Below are 20,395 nucleotides of genomic sequence, written 5' to 3'. Positions count from 1 at the left end.
CAACTGACACAATGACATTCGATAAATCCGATTTTCTTGATATATCCCAATAAAAAAACTTATGTCCAAACGGCCAGTGGGGAATTAGCACATGTTGAACGGGCGGGAACTATATCTATATCACCAACCCTTCGCCTCTCAAATTATCTTTATGTTCCGTCATTGTCCCACAAATTGTTGTCTGTGAGTCACGTCACGAAAGAAATTAACTGCAAACTCCTAATGCAGCCTCGTTTTTGCATGTTACATGATATCAAGACGGGGACGATAGTTGGGCGTGGCACAGAGCGACATGGGCTGTACTACGTAGATGAGATTGCCCAACACAGTATTGCGCTGCTAACTAATGGACTGAATGAAAGACAGATATGGCTCTTACACCCGGTTAGGGCACCCATCTATAGGATATCTCCATCTACTATTTCCCAAATTAGTTTCTTCTTCACATGTTTTGAATTGTGAAACGTGTGTTTTGGCTAAAAGTCATAGACATTCTTTCAAGTTGAACAATACTAGAGAAAAATCTCCATTTGCTTTAGTTCACTCTGATGTTTGGGGCCCTGCTCCGGTTACCGGGGGTCAAGGATTTCGGTATTTTTTGCTATTTGTTGATGATTTTTCTCGTATGACTTGGATTTATTTTTTAAAATCAAAATCAGAAGTCTTCGAAAAATTCACTAAGTTCTATAGCCTTGTCCAAACCCAGTACAACACCAAAATCCAAATCCTTAGATCTGATAATGGGAGAGAATATGTGAACTCTAGAATGAAAACCTTCATCACCGTAAAAGGTCTCCTCCACCAAACAACATGTGCATACACGCCCGAACAAAATGGGGTGGCTGAGCGGAAAAACCGGTATATTCTTGAGATCACCCGTGCACTTCTAATAGAGTCCCACATCCCTAAATCTTTCTGGCCTGAAGCCACAGCCACATCCATTTACCTTCTAAATTGTCTTCCCACAGGAATTCTAAACTTCAAAACCCCTTTAGAGATATTCTCTTCAAAACACTCAATTCCCTCTACTCTCAATCTTGAACCCAAAGTTTTTTGTTGCACTGTCTTTGCTCACATATCCAAACATGATCGCGATAAATTCTTACCTTGTGCAGTCAAATGTGTTTTCTTGGGGTACGGGAAAAGTCAGAAAGGGTATAGATGTTATGACCCTTCAACAGATCGCATGTATGTCACTATGAACTATGACTTTGTTGAAAGTGAATATTTCTATAACCAATCTAGTGGTCAGGGGGAGAGTGAGACAGGTAATCCGAATAGTGACGCACTCAATTGGCTACCTCTATGGGGAGAAACCATTCAGGGGGAGAAAAATCCAAGGGAAACCGACCAAAATCCTATCACAGGTGTGAGTCCAACAACGCCAATTCCCCATGAACAGAACATGTCGCCTCAGGAAACTGCCGAGCTATCTGACCAGTCTTTTACTCCTCAGGTAAAAAATTTTGATCCCAATATTGGTATCCTACCCGAAACTGCTAACAGTGACATGGAAAATATAAGTGATACAGAAGAGGGTGAAGAGCCACCTACAGAACAAGAGACTGGGCATGACAGATTATCCCACAGGAGTACGAGGGGCATTAATTCTCGACGATATTCTCCAGACTGGAAAGGACGGAAATCAAGGTACTCAGTTGCAAATTTCACCCAGGGACACCTTACTGAAATGGCTAGAGCATTCGAAGCTGCTCTTTATGAAGAAGAAGAGATTTTGCAATCCTTCGAGATGGCAATGAAACACAAGCACTGGAGGGAAGCCATGAAGAAGGAGATTGATGCCCTGATAAAAAAAATGAAACATGAGAGAAGTGTACTCTACCTCCGGGAAAGAAAGCAGTAGCATGTCGTTGGATCTTCACCATAAAACGACGTGCAGATGGTTCAATCGAGAGATATAAGGCAAGATTGGTTGCTAAGGGATATACTCAAGTGTATGGAGTAGACAATGAGGAAACTTTCTCCCCGGTGGCCAAACTAAATACAGTAAGAACTCTTCTTTCTGTAGCTGCATGCAAAGAGTGGCCATTATACCAGTTGGATGTTACAAATGCCTTTCTTCATGGTGAACTTGAGAAAAACAAGGAAGTCTATATGGAGGTCCGACCAGGTCTATACGAAGAATTTGGAAAAGGATAGGTGTGCAGATTGAGAAAGACCCTTTATGGGTTAAAGCAATCACCCAGAGTATGGTTTGGAAGATTCTGTCAGACAATGTTCAAACATGACTTCAAACAGAGCCATTCAGATCACACACTATTTCTGAAAGAAAGGAATGGAAAAATGACATGCTTGATTATTTATGTTGATGACATGATCATAACAGGAGATGATGTTGAAGAAATCCAGAATCTGAAGGATAATCTTTTCAAGGAATTTGAAATGAAAGACTTAGGAGCTTTGAAGTACTTCCTAGGGATTGAAGTGTTGAGATCCAAGCACGGAATCTTTTTAAGGCAGAAGAAGTATATACTTGACATGCTCACCGAGACAGACATGCTTGACTGCAAGCCTGTTGAAACTCCAATGATACCCAACCATGGGTTGAAAATTGTGGATGGAGCTAAACCTACAGATCGTGAAAGATACCAACGGCTAGTAGGAAAACTTATCTACCTTTCTCATACTAGGCCAGACATCACATATGCCGTTGGAGTTGTTAGCCAATTCATGCATCAGCCTCAAGAAGATCACATGGATGCTATAATGAGAATTGTAAGATATTTAAAAGGAACATCCAGTTATGGGATATTCCTAGAGAAAAAGAAAGATTTGGAAATTGATGGATACACCGATGCAGATTGGGCAAGCAATCCAATTGATAGAAAATCAACTGGAGGATATTTTACCTTTGTTGGGGTAATTTAGTCACTTGGAGAAGCAAGAAGCAGAAAGTGGTTGCCTTATCAAGTGCAGAAACTGAATTCCGAGGAATCAGAAGCGGTCTAATGGAGATACTTTGGCTTCGAAGATTGTTAACAGAAATTGGCTTCCCACCGACACGGAAAAGTCAGCTTTTCTGTGACAATAAAGCTGCAATTAGCATTTCAGAAAATCCCGTACAGCATGACAGGACCAAACATGTTGAGGTCGATCGTCACTTTATCAAAGAGAAACTTGAAAGCGGGATTATCGAGTTCCCATTTGTCCGATCTGAGGAACAACTGGCAGACATTCTCACCAAGGCGCTGAGTCCTACAAACTTCAAAGAATTCATTGGCAAGTTAAGTATCGGGGATACCGTTACTCAACTTGAGGGAGAGTGTTGGAAAGAGAGACAACATTAATATGCCGCCCAATATTCATTATGGAGAGTTCCTAAGTGGTGCATAGTTCCTAAGCTTTGTAGAGTACCAATTTACTTTTATTGATGTACTAGAATATTCTCATTCACCCTATAAATACTAGGGTGAGGAACATTTGAAATACATATGAGAGCATCCACAACGGTGGTGGGAGTGAAGGCCGCCGTCCGTGCCAGCGCTCGCGCCGCTGGCATGGCGCCGCACGATGCATCGAGCAGCGCCGTGCCAGCGAGCAGGCGACGTGGCGGCTTATGATTGGGCAACGGCATAGCCGTTGCCTTTGAATTATTATTTTTTTATTTTAAAAATCGTTTTTAAATTATATAAAATGATTAAAAATTTTTTTTTTCCAAATCCCAAAAATATGGCCGTTTTTTTTCCATTTTTCTGAATTTTTTTGAGTTTATTTATTTATTTTTTTCTCCCAAAATCATCTATAAATACACACATTCATCATCCATTTATCACATCAATTCATCTCCCATTCATCTCTCATTCTTAAAATTCTCATACAAACTATCAACACATTCATCCCTCATTCAAAACCTCAAATGGATTTCACCCATATTATGGCGGAAGCGGAACGCAAAGAACAAGAATACTACGAACAACATCGTGCCGCTTACGAAGCATATGTCGCGGCAAATACCCCCGCTCCTCTTCCTCAACGAACCAGATCAAATCGGCGCTACATCCATCGTGACCGGGAGGGAGCCCACGAAAGGCTCGTTGCCGACTACTTTGCCGACCAGCCGCGGTTTCCGGCAGATTACTTCAGGCGCCGTTTTTGCATGTCAAAGCGCTTGTTCATGCGAATTGTCAACACATTATCCGCACGTGTTGAATTCTTCCAAACAAGTCAAGATGCAGCCGGCCGGCAAAGTATCACGCCGTTGCAGAAGTGTACGTGTGCCATCCGACAACTCGCTACTGGGCAAATGGCCGACATCTTCGATGAGTATTTGCATATCGGTGAGTCCACTGGAATCATTTGTCTAAAGAATTTTTGCGAGGGCGTTCGTTCAGCTTTCAGGGATGAATTCCTTCGGGCACCCAGCACCGATGATTGCCAACGGTTGCTGCGTCTTCACGAATCAGTCCATGGCTTCCCCGGAATGCTTGGCAGCATTGACTGCATGCATTGGAGGTGTAAGAATTGCCCGAATGCTTGGAGGGGGCAACACTTAAGCGGTCACAAAGGCGGCGGCCCAACACTTATCCTTGAGGCGGTCGCCGACTACCGCCTATGGATTTGGCATGCATATTTCGGCGTTGCCGGAGCCAACAACGACTTGAACGTGCTCTATTCTTCACCACTCTTCAATGATGTGATGAATGGTGTAGCATCGGCGATCGACTTCACCATCAACGGAAATACATACCACATGGGTTACTATCTCGCCGATGGTATCTACCCAAGGTGGTCGACGTTCGGAAAGACGTTGAAAGAGCCTTCGGGGTCCTTCAAGCCCGATTTAACATTGTGAAGGCCCGGCTCGGCTGTGGTACGTGAATAATATCGCCGACATCATGTTCACGTGTATTATCTTACACAACATGATTATAGCCGACGAAGGGCCAAGGGCGGCTAGCTTCTACGAGTAGTGGTTTTTTTAATTTTTAGTATTTTAATTATGTAATTTTTAATTTTTAGGATTTTAATTATGTCGTTTTTTTATTTTATTTGTCATTTGTAATATTATTTATGTTTTTTTAATGAATTTTAGTATTATGGAAATGTTTATGTTTAATTGAATATTAAATTAATTGTGCTCGTCCTTGCGGAAGAGCACAGTTGTGGGTGTTGTGCTCTTGCCAGAGAGCAGGCATGAATAGTACCGTCCGGGCCCACAACCGTGCCGCTGACAAGAGTACGGTTATGGATGCTCTGAAAAACAAACATTAGAAATATTTGTCTATACACTTTATCCTTCCAAATGTCTAATCAATCTTTCCCTAACTCTCCGGATTACCATATTAAGAAAGCATATTTGATATTTGTGATTTGTAGGTTAGTGTCCTTTTTCTGGAAACTATGACTTCAGGTTTGACTACTTTAGAAAAACAATATTACACCTTAAACCCTAACTCCCAATAGTTCTGGATGGGCCCCACATCGACTGCCTAGTTTGTAACTGTTTTTTAACTTCATTCAACAATGGCGTTCCTCTATTGTGACCTATCTACCCCTTCACACTGCGCATGAACATATACGTACAACCAATCGAATCTACACACTCACGCCGCCCAATTGCATTAATACAGAGCTGTCAGATCCAATCCACCCGGACAGAGTAGAGGCATCTTTCCAAAAAATTAAGAGAATTTAATGGCGGCGAGAAATGGGTTCTGAGTGTGACGGCGCAGACGCCGACGAACATAGCGGTGATTAAGTACTGGGGAAAGAGGGACGAGGAGCTGATTCTTCCGATCAACGACAGCATCAGCGTGACGCTCGACCCCGGCCACCTCTGCACCACCACCTCCGTCGCTGTCAGCCCTGCCTTCACTCATGATCGTATCTGGCTCAACGGAAAGGTATAAATATGTGTGCGCGTGTTCTTCATTCAGTAACAAACTGATTATTGCTGCAATATATTCTTCTAACTGTGCAATTGGCTTCTACATTTTTGATTTTTTGGGGGAGGTTTTAGAAGATTTATGAAAATGATCGAAAGTCTTCTTATTTTGGTCTCCATATCTCTGTATAAAAATGAGGAATGTTGAGTTAAGTAGATACTACTATTGAACAAGAATAACTAGGCTTGGTGGTTAGTGTACAACATAGTTGTAGCTTGATACGACTATTTGTAAAAGGGTCCGGAAGGATATTCTATTAGCCCTGTTTTAACTAGGATTTTAACTGTGCAGGAGGTATCTTTTTCTGGAGCCAGATTCCAAAATTGCTTGAGAGAACTTCGCTCACGTGCTACTGATTTTGAGGACGAGAAGAGGGGCATCAAAATAACAAAAAAGGACTGGGAGAAGCTACGTGTGCACATTGTTTCTTACAACAATTTCCCTACTGCTGCTGGTTTAGCATCATCAGCTGCTGGTCTGGCATGCCTAGGTAATTTGATATTCCCTCATCCTGCCTTGTATGTTCCACATTGCATTCCTTCATTCACGGAAGCAATTGTAGGCTTGGAGTTGTGTAAATCTTGATTTGGGTTGTTCACCCAAAGTCCTTGTTCTGTGTCATAAATTGTCCATAAAAGATATTGGTGACTATGTGCTAATTTGGTGCTATTTAAATGTTTTTTAGTCATAGTAAAGTGACTGAAATATTTCAGCTACATATCTTCTCGCATTACTTAGTTGATCGTTTTTATTTTCAGTTTTTAGCTTGGCAAAGCTAATGAATGTGAAAGAAGATCAAAGCAAACTTTCTGCTATTGCAAGGTAAATATAGATTTCTGGAGTTCATTGATATCAGATATGTCTTGATATTTTCTGACCAAATTTTTGAAAATTTAGATTATGAAGTCTGTGATCTTTTTTACTATACAGGTCAGGAAGTGCTTGCATGGGAAAAGTAATTTTCATAAATAGATTATTTTTGGGACTTTTGTTCGTTGATTGTTGTTACTTCTCTAATTAAATTTCGTGGATGACTGCAGGAGGATAATGAAAGTGACAGTATTGCAGATGAAAAGCACTGGGATGACCTCGTTATTATTATTGCAGTGGTGTGTAGCCACATTTCTCTTAACATCATATTCAGTTACCAGCTTATGTGTGTAATTGTGTTTGTATACGATAAATAATGAAGAGTGAAAGGTGGAAGGAACAATGGAACAGGGTACTTTTTTAAAAATAAGATAAAAATTTAGACTCGCCTATATGTTACATCTATTGATTGTTGTATGTCTCTAATCTATATAATTCTGCATGGACCAAGCATAGTACTTGTTATAAGTGGTGTTTGTCTGAATTTCAGGTAAGCTCAAAACAGAAGGAAACTAGTAGTACATCTGGAATGCGTGACAGCTCTTATAAAACATAGAGCAAAGGTATATTCGTGACTTTCCCTGCTACTGCATGAACTTTTTCGATATTGCATGTCTAACTTGATTTTTGAAATTGTTGGTATTAACCCTCATGGGCCTCTCTCTAGTCTTCTTCTTTATGTTGGATATTATGGTATCATTTTTTAGACAAAAATGTCTTATGTGTGTGCTGAAACTTCACAGGAAGTATAAAAGAAATGGAAGAAGCTATAGCTAAGCGTGATTTTCCATCTTTTGCTCGTCTGGCTTGTGCGGATAGTAATCAGTTCCATGCAGTTTGCTTGGACACACTGCCCCCCCCATATTTTATATGAATGACACATCTCACAGGCAAGCAATTCTACGTAATAATTATTTCACCATATTATATTTTTCACCCAATTTCATCTTCCATTTTACATTTTCACATATTTGAGCATTGAATGTAAATCTTCAATTTGAATCTCATCAAGTCATGAATATTTCAGGATTATCAGCTGTGTTGAGAAATGGAATCGTCATGAAGGATCACCTCAGGTTCATATACTATTTCGTTTTCTCTTTGTAACTTACTTACTAGTTGAAACATACCACATATGTAACGGAATGCTATGTACCTTTGAACTAATTGACAATTTCTGTCACTTTCTTCCTCTGACTCTTTTCTATAACCCGACTTAAATTTGACTACGAACCTTTTCGTTCATCTTCATGAGTTTCTAAGAAATCAAAATTGTATAAACACACTTACTTCCAGCCCACGATCGGATTATGACTGTCAACTTTCTCTTAACCCCTTGTCACTCGACACGTGGGAGTTATTTGCAGTTTGCTTAGATAAAAGGTTACTAATAGAAAGAGAATCACAGGTGGCTTTGATGCTGGGCCAAATGCAGTACTAAACACAAAAGATAGAAAGACTGCAGCCCTTTTGCTTCAAAGGCTGCTCTTTCATTTTCCTCCTCAATCCGATGCAGATTTGAGCAGGTACTTCTGAGTTCCCGAAATATACGAACAATATTGTTTTTCTTGCATATATGATCTGTACACGCGATAACCACATGCTATTCTGTATACGACCCCAATTTCCACAGCTATGTCATTGGTGACAAGACGAAACTAAAAGATGCTGGTATTGAGGACTTGAAGGATATCGAAGCTTTGGCCCCGCCACCTGAAATTAAGGAGAATGCTTCGACACAGAGATACAGGGGAGATGTTAGCTACTTTATCTGCACAAGACCAGGGAGATGTCCCGTTGTGCTAGCCGATGAAAGCCAGTCTCTAATTAACCCTGAAACTGGGCTGCCCAAGTGAACAGCCACATCTCAGAAGCCGTGTGAACCTTTACATTCTGTTGCAAGGAATTTTCTTGTTAATCCATTTCCTCTTGCTTTCTACCAAATCATTGTGTAAACACCTCTTCAGAATCCATTAACATTTTCTCTGAAGACAATGATCTGTGAAGAATGTACTTGAGGCAACCCCAAACCATGAAATTCCCAATTATGTAAGACTTGTGCCAAGTTCTAGTTGATCTCCGAGCTTCCATCGTTCTTTTTGGGTCGGGATCACACTCTCTATAACCCAGTCTATGAAAAGAAACCAAGTATATCCCCAGTTTCTCAGCCAACGCCTGAGAAGTAGAGATAGTTAATAAGAAAAGAAGGATTCTAACTCAAAACCCTTTTTGATGCAATACCGATCTAGCCTCGTTTGTATTATAGCCAAATCCGTGAACCAGAATGATCATATAGTTGTAGTCATTTATGCTAAGTCTGATTCTAAGGCTTGGTATTGGTATGACCACGCTAGAAACTCCATCACCAACACTTGCTATACTTCTCCAAAACATAGCTGAAACAGAGGATACTATACTCAGACTCAGTTCTTGTTACCTTTACAAGAGTGCAACAGTTAGTTAGCAAGTCTCTCTTTATAACTTTAATGACTCTAACTGGATCTCACACATTATGAGAAAATGATGATTTGGAAAAATATAGTAGATGAGATTGTATAACAGTTAGCAATGCTACTCTACTATTCAAAATTCTCGATGAAAAAAAAAACAAAGCTTCATCAATTTTCTTCAAATCATAATATTGACATAAAATATTCAAAATATATTTACTGTTCAGTTTCCAATATCTACAAATCATTTTTTGGTTTTAATAAGATAGAAAGAATAGAGGAAAATATAACTTAATTAAGATAGTAGGTGGGGTCGATCAACAAAATAATGAAAATCTAGCTGGAATAATTTAGAGAGCAATCCATTCCCCGTCAGCTTGTTATTTAGCCGGCCGCTATTTAAATGTTGTTATTTTTCTATGACATCACATGATAAATAAGTCATAACCACCCATGATCGCATCATATACGACTTACCAACCAATTATGTTATGATATGATCTATACCACACAAATTACTCAGAAAATATTAATTAACAAAAGAAATATGCAAATGAAAAATCTTTGCATAATCTTGATTCTGAGAATTGTTCTAGTAAAACTTATTTGTATAAAGAAGCATATAAAATTGGAATAAATTTAAGTAAGGATCACACTCAATGAATCCAGATATCAGTGATCATCTATATTGAAAAGCTTGTGGAATATAGCATCTTTGATAGCAGTTTCACCGCATGAGAAGAGATGTCCAGCATTTGACAGCTCATGATATTGTATCCATGGAAGCTTCTCTGCAATATATCGTTGAAGAGAGACTGGCACGATGCCGTCCTCAACCCCGTGCCACACATGAACAGATCCCTCTCCGTGGGGAAACGGATTCTCAAGCTGCATAGGATCAAAATCCCTATGCCCGAATCCAACCATCATGTCACGGTGGTAGGACTCGTGCAATCCCTGCTGCGTTGCATACTCCTACAGCCAAGAGCGATCATGTCATGTTCGAGTATTATATGCATACAAACTTAGTACACTATTGGCATTGCCAGGAAACAAGTGGTACCCACCCTGTGAGATACTCCTGATGCTGCCATTTGGGCGATGATTTGAAGGTCGGGCACTGTGAGGTTTTGTGTCCCAGCAGCAACGCTGGAGCCAGGGAACCATTTCTGAGTGTTCCACCAATAGACGAGCCATGGGGCGTGGTGTGCCACACGCAACGCCCATTGGTCCTGCACAGGTTGGAGATTGTATGCCTCTGTAGCTAAAGCTGGAGGAAAATTAGGCCACCAGTAGTTCACAACCGGAGCTAACAATGCAGCGCCTGCTAGCCTGTCGCCGTTTATAAACTCAACTCAACTCTAGCATGAACCATGAAGCTCTAGAACAGAGTATGTAATCTATATATATTACCTGTGGGGAATGTACTTGAGGCATCCCCAAACCGCCTGTCCTCCCATGGAAATTCCGATAATGTAAAACTTGGAACCGAGTTCCAACTGATCTGCGAGCTCTTCTATGTCTAATGCTAAGCTTTTTATGGTTCTCTTTGGGTCGGGATCGCTCTCCCCATAACCCGGCCTATCAAAGGAGACCAAGTATATGCCTAGTTTTTCTACCATCTCCTGTTGGAAATCATTTGCAACAGCCTTGAGCAAAAATAGATAACATTCCCTCCACAACAGAAAGCGAAAACAAGAGAGTACCGTTGCAGTGATGGAGGCTTCGTGTTTGCAAGAGCTGAAGCCATGAACTAAGATGACCTTGTAGTTGGCTGCCTCTTTGGGGACTCCATGCTCTTTGTATGATATGTGCTTACCATCGCTAAGTTTGATTCTAGGTCCTACAAGGGATGGCCCGCCCTTCATGCCACACAGCCGAGGGGCTGGTGGGCGCAAGGCCCGGTAAGCCCATGCTATGAACCCCATCAACAACACCACTATAATCTTCCAAGACATGGCTGAAAATAGGAAACGCACATCATTCCAGAATCTTGATGTGCCTTTTTTGAATTGAGATTTCATTAACTAAGGACTTATAATAATGAAAGAGCAATAATAAGTTGCAATTCTTAAAACTATGATTTAGCACAAAAGAACTTCCATCTGCTCTTTTCACTTATGAAATTCAAGTCAGCTTAGCTTATAGGAGTAGTAACTATTTAGTTCTTGGCTCCTAATTTCCATGATCAAATCTAATTCTAACAAAACCACAGGCATGATATCTATATAATTTCGAATTAAACACCATTCATGTGAATGTATAACAGAGAGTGTGCAAAATAAAGAACAAAATTGGAGTACTCTGGAAGTGAAAACCAGGTTTCTGAAAAATCAAATCCATGCACCCTAATTCGGATCGATCAACTCCACTATTTTTATTTGCTAGAAAAGAAACAGCATAGAAATAGTGTGAATTCAACAAAAGTTCTCTCACCGCTTCTGCTAATGCAACTCTTGTGTGTGTGTGTGTGTGTGTGTGTGTGTGTGTGTGTGTGTGTGTGCAGAGAGAAATGGGAGTAGTTGATAACTTATAGTATTTGAAATGTTAAAGGCGCACTATTTGAAAGTGACATGAGAAACTCGGTTGGTAAGAATAAGAATATTAGACTGCAATATAAAATAGATTTATCACTTTAATCCAAACATTACAATTTTCACGATATTATTCCTTTTGTAGCAAATTATTCCATAAATAAAAATATCTATCGTGTACATCAATTTCAAATACCAAACTATTTTTGCAACTTAAACTTCATTAATTCGAGGCCTAACCATTCTATTTTAATCTATCTTTTTTATTTTACAAATTTTCAAGTTATATGTCGCATTTCACGTCAGAGTTGAGGTTTGCACGTCTAATTGTAATGGTTGAAATTGCTAAAAGATGCCGCACGGGCTAGCTCAGTTGGCTCCAGGGGTGGACATCTGTAACAATGAGCGGGTGTTCGAATCCCACTACCACCGTTAGGAGGCTGCCATCTCTCGGGTACAAGCGTGAGGCCTCTGTGGAGGTGGGTCTCCGGTGGGACAGTGGGTTGAACTCTCCCCTCTAGTGGGCTGCTGAGTACCGCGATTTACCTCCCCTCACTGATGTCGGGCCGGGGGTGGGGGGCGCCTGGGGTTGGCGATACAACCTTTTTGTAACAATGAAATTGCTAAAAGATCATAAAACCAACAAAAATATCATGATTAATTTTTTGGCTTTAACTTAATTATTGAAGTTGGATCAAAACTTTAGTAATACGCCAACCCTTTTCTGAGGCGTATCAATTTCTTATGTCCAAAAGCAGTTAGGGAGGGCTATCCTCGCTGGTATGCTTTTTCCACAAGACAGTTCAACGCAATTTGTTTACCCAACTATATTATAGTACTAGTTGAATAATACTCCATTCGTCTCATGATAGGAGTCCTATTTGATTTGAACACAAATTTTAAGAAATATAAAGAAAAGTAGATTGAATAAATTAGTGGAATATGGATCTCACTTATATATATTAATTTTATACTCTCTCCGTCCCCCCAAATTCGTCTCGGTTTGACTGGGCACGAGTTTTAAGGAGTTGTTTAACTTTGTATTAAATGAATGAGTGTAGTGGTGTTTGGGTCCCACATGAATGTATTTCTTTTATTGTTATTTAAATGAGGTGTGATTAAATAATTAATGTGATTGCCTAATTAATGTGATTAACAGATTAATGCAAAATTAATTTGGTTAAATCATTAATGTGATTAATTAATTGTTTGATTACAAAAGTAACGTGATTAAAAAAATATGTGATTAAAAGGAGTAATGCGAAATTAAGTTGGTTAAAAAATTAATGTGATTAATTACATTTGTGAATACAAATTGAATGTGATTAAAAAAAAGAGATTAGAGTGATTAATGCGAAAATTAAAGTGGTTACATAAGTATTGTGATTAATTAATGTTGTGATTACAAAATTAATGTGATTAAAAGGATTAATACGAAAATAATGTGTTTACATATGTAATGTGATTAACAAATATGTGATTAACAATGAAATTTTTGGGGATATGAAGTGAAAATTCTTCAACAACACACAAATATGGCTCACATACATACAACCATGTCTCTGCATTTCCAAATGATAGGGCTATCACCCTATTCCATACATGTTGAGAGGCCATACCCCAACTACCTACTCCAAAGAGGGAAAACAATTCAAACTAATGGAGGAACACAATTTACAACACACAATATTGGAGGGAATTTCAAGCTAAACATAGCTATAAAAGGACTAGAACTAAATACAACTTCAGTTTTTTAGAACTTGTGCCCTCAGAAAATTTTCATCACTGGGCTATGGAGGAGGAGCCTGCTGGAAGAGACTCACACATAGTACCAACCAGCAAAAAAAATCTGCTAGCTCAGACACTGCTGCAATGGAGCAAGGCAGGAGAAGTACCATATGGAGCTATTCAAAAGGCAGCAACACAGTTTGGTGTTAGTAGGAAGACAGCCCAGAGAATTTGGGCAGAAGCAAAACTCTAAATTCAGAGTGGAGTACCTGTCAACATAAAAGGCAGAGTTAAAGGGATATGAGCACAAAGACAAATTCCAGCTTGATGCTGCCAAAGGTAAGAGAACTGTCAGTTCTTGAGAGATCTAACATCCGCAAGCTTGCTTATAAACTTGATGTAAGCAAGAGCACAGTTGGTAGGTTTGTGAAAGAACACAAACTAAGGCCACACACAAATGCCATAAAGCCTATACTTACTTCTTCAAACAAAGTTGCCAGAATGAGATGGAGTCTAAGCCATATCCAACCACTCATAGCCAATGATATGCTAAAGTATCACCCAATGCACAATGTGGTGCACATAGATGAAAAATGGTTTTACATGACTAAGACTTCAGATAGGTACTACCTGCTGCCCGGTGAAACTGAGCCATACAGAGCATGTAAGTCAAAGAGGTTCATCACAAAGGTAATGTTTATGTGTGCTGTGTGTAGGCCACATTTTGCAGAAAATGGGGAAGTCATTTTTGATGGAAAAGTAGGCATATTTCCATTCACAACTATGGAGCCAGCAAAGAGGAAGTCCAAGAACATACCAAGAGGCACTCTGGAGATAAAGCCAATTCAATCACTTAACAAGGAAGTGATGAGAGCATGCCTAATTCAGAATGTACACTTTCTGTTTTCCTTAAGTATACAATCACATAGTAACAGATCATATATGTGTAGATCATACCAACAATCAAGGAAAAATGGCCAGAGAATATGAGCAAGGAGATTTTCATTCAACAAGACAATGACAAGCCTCATATACACCACAATGATGCTGACTTTCTGTCAGTTGCATCCACAGATGGGTTCAAGTTTTTCACATCAGGTGCCAACAACCACAATCCCCAGATTGCAATGTGTTGGATTTGGGATATTTTAGAGCAATCCAATCTCTACAGGATGATAAGGTGGCTAAGGGAGTGGATGAGTTGTTGAGGAATGTGCATAGCTCATTTGATGAGCTTAGCCCATACACACTCAATAATGTTTTTCTTACTCTACAAGGTTGTCTAACTGAGATTCTTAAGGTGCAAGGGTGCAATAGCTACAAGACTCCACACATGAATAAAGAAAGGTTAGCAAGGATGGGGACACTGCCAGATGTATTAGAGGTTGAAGAAGGAGTTGTGAAGGCTGCTGTGGCATACCTCCAACTGCCAGAGCATGATGTGAGTACAAATTATGACATCTCAGGTGTCACAGAAGCTGTAGGCTTCTAGTTAATCATGTAGGAATCATACTTTTTGTCAGTTGGTTGAGTAAGCCTCAGAATTAGGTGTGGCTTATGCTATTCAACTGTTTTTGTCATTTTGTAAAGCCTCCAAACCAATGTAGGGGTGGCTTCTAAAATCCTAATCCCTCAGAAAGCTTTCATCATAGGGAAGCCTCCAAACCTGTATAGGGGTGGCTTCTAAGGGTCCATATCACACATAACAGTCTCCTAACCATGTACATGGGTGACTTGTAATGTGCAAGTGTTTATATCATGAATTTGTATGGTTTTTTAAGCTTAATCCCTCAAATAGCATGTGTAAATCATGGACAGATAAGCCTCCTAACCATAGAACAGGGGTGGCTTATTAATAAGAACAACTTAGCAAGAAGCAACACAAACAAAATCATCACAGGGACCACACAAGCATCAACAAACCATACAACATCATAACAGAGAACACATCAGACACAATAAACAATGCAAAAGCCTCAGTATGAGTAACACAAGCAGCATAACCATTCATCACAATCACAACAGCAGCATAAAACAAAAACCAATGCATTTATTCCCACATCCTCCAAACCCACAGTCTCCAGATTAAACAACAACCATGGCATCCAACCCCACAGCCTCCAGTGTAAAGAACAACCATAAACCACAACATCCAGCCTCCAAACCCATCAACACCCACAACATCCAGCCTCCAAACCCATTTTAAGAAACCCTAAATCATCACAAACCCCCCGGCCTCCAAACCCATCTAAACCCCCAGCATCCAAACCCCAAATCCGTCCAACACCCCAGCCTCCAAACCCAGCTAAACCCCCAGCCTCCAAACCCTAAATCTATCCTAACCCCTAGCCTCCAAACCCATCCACACCCTCAGGCTCCAACCCATCGACCAACCACAACATCCAAACACAAATCATCAGCCAAAAGATAGGAATTTGAGGGACAACATACTTAGATTAGATCCAAAAACCTAGGCAGCAAGATCGCAAACATTTCCCTCTCAACAGCCGAATACACGATGGGGGAAGCTTGAGGTAAGTTGTCAGAGTTGGATGGTGGTGGTGGACCGTAGTAGGGGGTGGCTGGGGTGGTGGACTGTAGTAGGGGGTGGCTGGGGGGGTGGTCCGTAGTAGGGGGTGGGTGATGGTGGTGGTGGACCGTAGTATGGGCTTTCAGAGCCATAGTACACAAACATCTCAGGTGGGGGGAGGTTGTCCGGTTCCGTTTTGGGGACAACGGTGTCGGTAAAGGTGCCGACATGATAGGGGACGACAATGGGGGGTATGAAGGCCACAGATGCTCTGGAGTGTCTGGGACAACGATGCCGTCCAGATCGTCGGCCGACAAACCAGCCCAGGAGTCGGGATCTCCAGACTCGTCGAAAAAATTAGGGTTTCCGTGAGACATTAGGACGGGGGCGAAGGTGCGAAAAAAATTAGGGTTTTCGATCGGGGCTATATGAGGTGGATGTTGCCTGAAATCAAATCGTGGAGAAAGGAGGTGCTCCACGACCTAGGGTTTCGGTGGAGTGAAGGAGGCGGTGGGTGGAAGGGGGATGGATGTCGACGATTTAAATGAGGGAGACGATGGAGGGTGGTTGTGTAGCATTGAAGGAGGCGGTTGGGTGGTTTAATGGCATTCATGGAGGCGGTAGGGTGGTTGTGCATTGATGAAGGATGCGGTGGATGGTTGTGTAGAGTGAAGGAAGCGGTGGAGTAATAAGGGAGACGAAAGGGTGGAGTGCAAAATGCATTCACCCGATTGTAAGTGAGAGAGGATCAAAATGCAAATAACAATAATGTGGAGGAGTAAATAGATATGTCCATTTTTAGTAAGTTTGAAGTAGGACAAATTTTTAAGGACAGACCGAAATGGTAAATTGGGACAAATTTTCAGGGACGGAGGGAGTAATAAAATATGAGTGAAATAAGTTGGTAGAATGTGAGACCTATTTACCATTTATGGTAAAATGAAATATGACTATTATTGTGGGACGGAAGGATATGACAAAATAGAACTCTTGTTGTGGGACATGAGAAGTATTAGGTATCTAGAACTCTTATTAGTAGATTGGAAAATTTATTGAGCCTAATTTATTATGCTCCCTCCATCCATAAAAAATAGTCTAATTTGTGGATGATACGAGTTTGAATGAGAAATTAGTAAAATAAGAGAGATGGAGAGAAAAAGTGGGTAAAGTAAGATAGATAGGTAGAAAAAGTAGGTAAATTATGAAAGGGATGAGAAAAAGTGACAAAGCACGAGAGGAAAAATTTGTATTTTTAGAAATGACACTATTTTTCGTGGACATCCCAAAAAGAAAAAATAAGACTATTTTTTATGGACAAAATTACAGTAGTACTAATCTGTGTGCTATATTTTCAAGCTAGTTTAATAGTATATCAAAACTAAAAAAATACAGTATGGAGTATGTTTATGTGTGGTAGGTGCTTAAATGTTGAGGTAAAAATTCGCCCACCGTGGGGCTCGAACCCACGACCACAAGGTTAAGAGCCTTGCGCTCTACCAACTGAGCTAGACGGGCTATGTTGATAATATTTCTACCAGATAGCATCATGGAATGGAACTAGTCGAATACAAAGTAGAAACATTACATATCAATCTCTATTTCTGTCGCTACAAAGTAATTTATTAAAATTATACTTGATTGATTTTTTATTACCATCCTTCATAATTAAAAGTTAATTATATTACTAGATTCAATCATATGTAGTGAAGAAAATCTTCACACTTTGAGAATATTTAACAAGGGGGTGGAGCTGGGATCTCCATAATAGAAATAAAGGGTTCATAACTAAAATTCTAACATTCTCATTTAACATTAAAATATTGTTGAGAAAGTTGAAACATGAATGGAATGGTTGTGATTTTGTATAGAAATGAAGGCCGGATGGTATTACTCCTGTTTTACAAGGAAAGATTTCCTTGGTTTTATGCAAAAAGTGCTTCTAATACCTCATCTTGAGCACTTTTCAAAGCTAAGAACATATGCCCTGTATTTTGCATCTCATGATATTTAATCCAATGAAGCCTTTTAGCAATGTAGCGTTGTAGGGTGACTGGGACCAACCCGTCTTGGTCGCCCTGCCACATATGCACTGATCCTTCGCCACCGGGAAAAGGATCATCGATCTCCATAGGGTCAAATTCCCAAGCCCCAAATGCCACAATCATGTCACGGTGAAGTGACTCGTACACGCCTTGCTGTGTCGGATACGCCTACTCATATATATTAACACAATAAATCCCAACGTTTGCATAAAAAACAAAATCAAAAGACCACTTAACTAGTCTAGGATGGAAAGAATGAAAAATACCATGTCAATTGAACTTGGATCAAATTTGGATAAAATTTCAAGATCTGGTGCTGAAAAATTAGCCCTTCCAGCTATCACACTATTGGGAGGAAACCATTTCTGAGTGTTCCACCAGTAGACAAGCCAGGGGGCGTATCGTGCCACACGCGACGCCCACTGGTCCTCCGGTAATTCTTGACGGAACACTGTTTTCGCTAACTTGGGAGGAAAACTAGGCCATCGGTAGTTGATCACCGGAGCTAGCAGCGCAGCTCCTGCCAGCCTATTACAAAATGTCACATGAAACAAGTCCTAAACATCATCAAAAATCAATTTGCTTAGATCAAATCTAACCTGTGAGGTATGTATTTGAGGCATCCCCAAACAAGTTGCCCCCCCATGGAACATCCTACCACATAAAACTTAGGACCAAAACCTAACTCATCACCAAGCTCTGCTATGTCCAAAGCAATACTCTTCGGTGATCTCTTCGGGTCAGGGTCGCTCTCCCCATAGCCAGGCCTATCAAACGCCACCACGTGTACGCCTAGTTTCTCGACCAGCTCCTGCAAAACACACACACTTTGAACTAGGGAGAAAACAAGCTAGAGATGGCTACTAAATGGCCCCTTTTTTTGGCAATACCGATTTGCCAAAGGCATCATCATTTTTGGAAGAGCCAAAGCCATGAATCAAGATGGCGTTGTATTTGGCCCGCTCTTTAGGGACTCCATACTCCTTGTAGGACAAGAACCTCCCGTCTCGAAGCTTGATTCTCGGACCAGTGCAGCCGTGGACAAGCGGTGGAGGAGGGCGGATGGCCTTGTATGCCCACGCTAGAAACGCCAATAGCAACGCCAAGATTGCCTCCCAAAACATACCTGAAAAGCACACGAGATGCTTTGCTTGTATGCTTTAGTATTCAAGTTTATATCGGCCTCAAATATTGAAAACTGAAATTTTACAAGTATCAAAGATTTACACTAAATCAAATAAGTAACGTTTGTATTCAATATCTTATTAATGCTGGACTAATAATACCAGAGCAGCAAGAAGAATTTCGAGAACAAAAACAGATCGAATTAAGTAAATACAAACACACACTATACAGAGTGAGCAAGAATGAAGAGAGGGAGTTACCATACCTGAAACTAGATTAAATGAAGAAAAGCTAAGATACTTGGAAATTCTTTAAGTACAAAACATGAGGTGGGATAAGATAATGTTTGTCAACATATATAGTTCCCGGATGGTCTATAGATGTTTTTGGCTCATTAATAAGGTGGTAAATATTTCAACCCTTCCAAGGACTGGACTACTACTTATTAATCACATTCAAAATGGGGCAGATATTAAATTGACCGCGAATTACATACCTATGAACGAGTCATTTTTTATATATATTAATTAGGCGATATAGTAGAATTTTGGTTGTACAAGAATTAAAAATAATCGCTTGGGAAGGAAATAATGCGGATTCAACTCTGAATTGATCAATCATGGGATGGACCACACACATACACAACTTGTGAACGTAAGATTTTACTTGAACAAGAAAATGGATGTAGGAGTATTATAATAATATGACACTGCGATGCTGTCCCATTTAATTATAATATCCTACTACTAAATTCTGGTCCTGGGGATAGATCGACTTGAATTTTAAATTTCAGGAGCAAATACACGTTCATCTTCTCTAAAAATTATACTACTATACATTTGTTACGTTGGCATGAACGGTGAGATTTTTTCTGATATTCACCCACACCACGCAGTGAATATAAGAAAAATAAATAAATAAATAAAGAAGAAAGAAGGCCATGAACTTACTTGTTAGTGGTGGATAAGTGGATTCAGAATTAATTTTTTGAGGAACCCAGTAAAATTTAAGTGTAATATTCCAATATATTTTACACCTCCAGATATACCAAAAAAACAATATTTGAGATAGTAAGCAAGTTGTTATAATCACCCTTCATTACTCACGTCATTATCCCAGCAAGAGATTTCTATTTATTTTTGTTAGATGTAATTTAATGTGGGGATTTGATCCGCATGATTGTGACATAACATTAGTGATAATTCATAAT

General features: G+C 40.0%; 4 protein-coding genes and 1 non-coding gene across 7 annotated transcripts; 2 read left to right on the top strand and 3 right to left on the bottom strand.

The window, feature by feature from the left end:
* Positions 1-1,198: 1,198 nt before the first annotated feature.
* Positions 1,199-9,229, top strand: LOC121773930. Its single transcript, XM_042170848.1, has 12 exons — positions 1,199-1,753; positions 2,260-2,736; positions 5,625-5,864; positions 6,198-6,396; positions 6,665-6,728; positions 6,837-6,861; positions 6,947-7,015; positions 7,267-7,309; positions 7,520-7,601; positions 7,842-7,852; positions 8,185-8,302; positions 8,410-9,229. Exons 1-12 carry the CDS (start codon positions 1,199-1,201, stop codon positions 8,630-8,632), a joined length of 2,106 nt encoding a protein of 701 aa, XP_042026782.1. The 3' UTR covers positions 8,633-9,229.
* A 584-nt stretch (positions 9,230-9,813) lies between these two features.
* Positions 9,814-11,793, bottom strand: LOC121788553. Of its 2 annotated transcripts, XM_042187207.1 has the most exons (5): positions 11,663-11,793; positions 10,933-11,186; positions 10,640-10,851; positions 10,294-10,558; positions 9,814-10,201 (listed from the first exon to the last, which is right to left on the bottom strand). In XM_042187207.1, exons 2-5 carry the CDS (start codon positions 11,182-11,184, stop codon positions 9,899-9,901), a joined length of 1,032 nt encoding a protein of 343 aa, XP_042043141.1. In that variant the 5' UTR covers positions 11,185-11,186; positions 11,663-11,793; the 3' UTR covers positions 9,814-9,898. The 2 variants fall into 2 exon arrangements, with proteins under 2 accessions (XP_042043141.1, XP_042043137.1); XM_042187203.1 differs by having other exon boundaries at positions 10,933-11,721.
* Positions 11,794-13,788: 1,995 nt separating this feature from the next.
* LOC121773917 lies at positions 13,789-14,980 on the top strand. Its single transcript, XM_042170839.1, has 4 exons — positions 13,789-14,111; positions 14,205-14,379; positions 14,439-14,545; positions 14,587-14,980. Exons 1-4 carry the CDS (start codon positions 13,789-13,791, stop codon positions 14,978-14,980), a joined length of 999 nt encoding a protein of 332 aa, XP_042026773.1.
* A 2,480-nt stretch (positions 14,981-17,460) lies between these two features.
* Positions 17,461-17,533, bottom strand: TRNAK-CUU. Its single transcript has one exon. It is a non-coding gene; the product is annotated as a tRNA-Lys (tRNA).
* A 243-nt stretch (positions 17,534-17,776) lies between these two features.
* On the bottom strand, positions 17,777-19,606 carry LOC121788566. Of its 2 annotated transcripts, none has more exons than XM_042187225.1 (5): positions 19,451-19,606; positions 18,951-19,205; positions 18,660-18,871; positions 18,327-18,588; positions 17,777-18,228 (listed from the first exon to the last, which is right to left on the bottom strand). In XM_042187225.1, exons 2-5 carry the CDS (start codon positions 19,182-19,184, stop codon positions 17,941-17,943), a joined length of 996 nt encoding a protein of 331 aa, XP_042043159.1. In that variant the 5' UTR covers positions 19,185-19,205; positions 19,451-19,606; the 3' UTR covers positions 17,777-17,940. The 2 variants fall into 2 exon arrangements, with proteins under 2 accessions (XP_042043159.1, XP_042043150.1); XM_042187216.1 differs by having other exon boundaries at positions 18,951-19,186.
* Between the last annotated feature and the right edge of the window lie 789 nt (positions 19,607-20,395).

Source organism: Salvia splendens, chromosome 2 (assembly GCF_004379255.2).
Source record: "Salvia splendens isolate huo1 chromosome 2, SspV2, whole genome shotgun sequence".
NCBI classification, from domain to species: domain Eukaryota; kingdom Viridiplantae; phylum Streptophyta; class Magnoliopsida; order Lamiales; family Lamiaceae; genus Salvia; species Salvia splendens.
The sequence above is the reverse complement of the archived record's forward strand: the minus strand, read 5'-3'. Positions and strand labels throughout refer to the sequence as shown.